The 2,846-nt window shown below is 37.9% G+C and overlaps 1 protein-coding gene across 2 annotated transcripts; it reads left to right on the top strand.

The window, feature by feature from the left end:
• The first annotated feature begins 270 nt into the window (after positions 1-270).
• LOC111551382 (caspase-3-like) lies at positions 271-1,738 on the top strand. 2 transcript variants are annotated; one of them, XM_023225298.2, is made up of 2 exons: positions 316-825; positions 941-1,012. In XM_023225298.2, the coding sequence occupies exons 1-2, from the start codon at positions 343-345 to the stop codon at positions 1,010-1,012; spliced, it is 555 nt and encodes a 184-aa protein (XP_023081066.1). In that variant the 5' UTR covers positions 316-342. The 2 variants fall into 2 exon arrangements, with proteins under 2 accessions (XP_023081065.1, XP_023081066.1); XM_023225297.2 differs by having other exon boundaries at positions 271-1,738.
• Positions 1,739-2,846: the final 1,108 nt, after the last annotated feature.

Genomic DNA, 2,846 nt, shown 5'->3' with positions numbered 1-2,846 from the left:
CACAATGAAAAAAACATATCTAGATAACAATTAACATGATGAAAAAAACAGCACTTCATATTTCAATATTAACATTGAATGTAAATGGCCTAAATGCTCCACTTGAAAGATATAGAATGGGAGAATGGATTAAAAGATCACAATCCAAATATCCACTGTCTTCAAGGGACTCATCTAACACAGAAGGATTCATACACACTCAAGGTAAAAGGGTGGGAAAAGGTATTCCATGCAAATGGGAATCAAAAGAGAGCAGGAGGCAGACGCGGATCGTAGCGGGTGGCTGCTGCTGTGAGGTGGTTGTGGAAGGTGTGAGGAGGCTGTGCGTTAATAAAGGTATCCATGGAGAACACTGAAAACTCAGTGGATTCAAAATCTATTAAAAGTTTGGAACTAAAAACCATACATGGAAGCAAATCAGTGGACTCTGGAATATCCCTGGACAACAGTTATAAAATGGATTATCCTGAGATGGGTTTATGTATAATAATTAATAAGAAGAATTTTCATAAAAGCACTGGAATGGCATCTCGGTCTGGTACAGATGTTGATGCAGCAAACCTCAGGGAAACATTCATAAACTTGAAATATGAAGTCAGGAATAAAAACGATCTTACACGTGAAGAAATTGTAGAATTGATGCGTAATGTTTCTAAAGAAGATCACAGCAAAAGGAGCAGTTTTGTTTGTGCGCTTCTGAGCCATGGTGAAGAAGGAATAATTTTTGGAACAAATGGACCCCTTGACCTGAAAAAAATTACCAGCTTTTTCAGAGGGGATTGTTGTAGAAGTCTAACTGGAAAACCCAGACTTTTCATTATTCAGGCCTGCTGTGGTACAGAACTGGACTGTGGCATTGAGACAGACAGTGGTGTTGAGGATGACATGGCATGTCATAAAATCCCAGTGGAGGCCGACTTCTTGTATGCATACTCCACAGCACCTGGTTATTATTCTTGGCGAAATTCAAAGGATGGCTCCTGGTTCATCCAGTCGCTTTGTGCCATGCTGAAACAGTACGCCGACAAGCTGGAATTTATGCACATTCTTACCCGGGTTAACCGAAAGGTGGCAACAGAATTTGAGTCCTTTTCCCTTGATGCTACTTTTCATGCAAAGAAACAGATTCCATGTATTGTTTCCATGCTCACAAAAGAACTGTATTTTTATCACTAAAGAAATGGTTGGTTGGTGGTTTTTTCAGTTTGTATGCCAAGTGAGAAGACGGTATATTTGGTACTGTATTTCCCTCTCATTTTGACCTAGTCTCATACCGCAGAGGGTACTTTAAGGCATACTCCTTCCATCAGGTGGAACCACTGTGAAGCTACCTCAAACTTACAGCCAGGTAGTTGCAATTGAATTAAATTAGGAATAAATAAAAATGGATACTGGTGCAGTCATTATGAGAGGCAGTGATTGTTAATTTACAGCTTTCGTGATTAGCAAGTTGCAGAGATGCTGTGCTATGAATTTTCAAGTAATCGTGAAAAAGTTAAACATTGAAGTAATGAATTTTTATGATATTCCCCCCACTTAAGACTGTGTATTCTAGTTTTGTCGAACTATAGAAATGATGACGTGGAAGAACTTAGGCATCTATGGGCATGGTCAAAGGCTCAAACCTTTTGTTTAGTATTGATATACAAAGATGACCTAACTGCATTTTTAGACCATTTATCTGGGATTATGGTTTTATGATGTCTGTCCTGAACACTTTTGTTGTAAAATAATAATAATAATAATAATAATAATAATAATAATAATGTTTAATATTGAGAAAGAAACTAAGTATTTTATGTGAGAGGAAGTGTGAGCAAACGACTCTTTTAAGACTAAAACATAACATTCCTAGAGGGTGGAGTTTTAACTGGAAGGTGCTACAGTGCAGCTGATCTACCAGCAAAAATACCTTCTGATTGGTCCCTATGCAGATCAGGTGAGCTTCACATACCAGCAGTCTATCTGAAGAGCTGTTATATAAAAAGCCCAAACTGTTGATTATTAGCCAGGTAATATGAGTAAATTCTATAGGGACATATGAAAATACAACTTAAATAATAAAAAGTGGAATATAAGGAAAGCAATAAATGGATGAGCTGAGCTGCCTCTAACTTGCGAGCAGATGGTTTGATCTTGGGCAGAGACATGACTCGGCCTGTTCCGTGAAGGCAGAGCCATGGACCACGGTTTCAGGAAGGGCCTGCAGCCCGCTTCTCCATACACACTGGTGTGTGTGGACGATGCCGTCAGGGCACCATTGCCAAGTAAGAAGGTGAAGCAAATCAGAAACTTGTGAAGTGGAAATGTTCTAAATGTGGTGAGTTACAATAAAAATCATAGTACTCTTTGTAGCACAATTCTTAAGCATGTTATTTTCTGTTGAAGTTTACAATCAAAGGAAAATCGTATGTTTTATACTGTTTACTGAAAGAAAAAGACCATGGCACGTAGGACTCTAGACGGTATCCAGCTGCAGGCCAGAGCTGAGCACCCAGCCTGGGAGGCAAGCTCTAGGCCTCAGCAGGTGCTGAGCCGTCACTCACCAAGTCTCACTGGCTTTCAGTCTGACATTTCACGGGAGATTTCTTGTTGCTCAAAAAATGAACTTGCATTTGTCAATGACTGTTTTTTTTTCTTACTAGATCTGTAACTTTTCTAAATACACATAGCATGTAATGGTATCTTATTAAAGTGTGTTCCTGTGTGACCAATTTTGTACAAATTTGTTATTTTCCATTTTTATTTCAAAATATACATTCAAACTTAAAATTAAAAAAAAAATAAAATAAAATAAAATAAAATAAAACTAGGCAGATATATAATTCAGCAGTTACTTTTAAAAT

The sequence above is a fragment of the Piliocolobus tephrosceles genome, chromosome 7, assembly GCF_002776525.5.
Source record: "Piliocolobus tephrosceles isolate RC106 chromosome 7, ASM277652v3, whole genome shotgun sequence".
NCBI classification, from domain to species: Eukaryota; Metazoa; Chordata; class Mammalia; order Primates; family Cercopithecidae; genus Piliocolobus; species Piliocolobus tephrosceles.
Note: the sequence above shows the minus strand (reverse complement) of the source record. Positions and strands in the feature narration are given on the sequence as shown.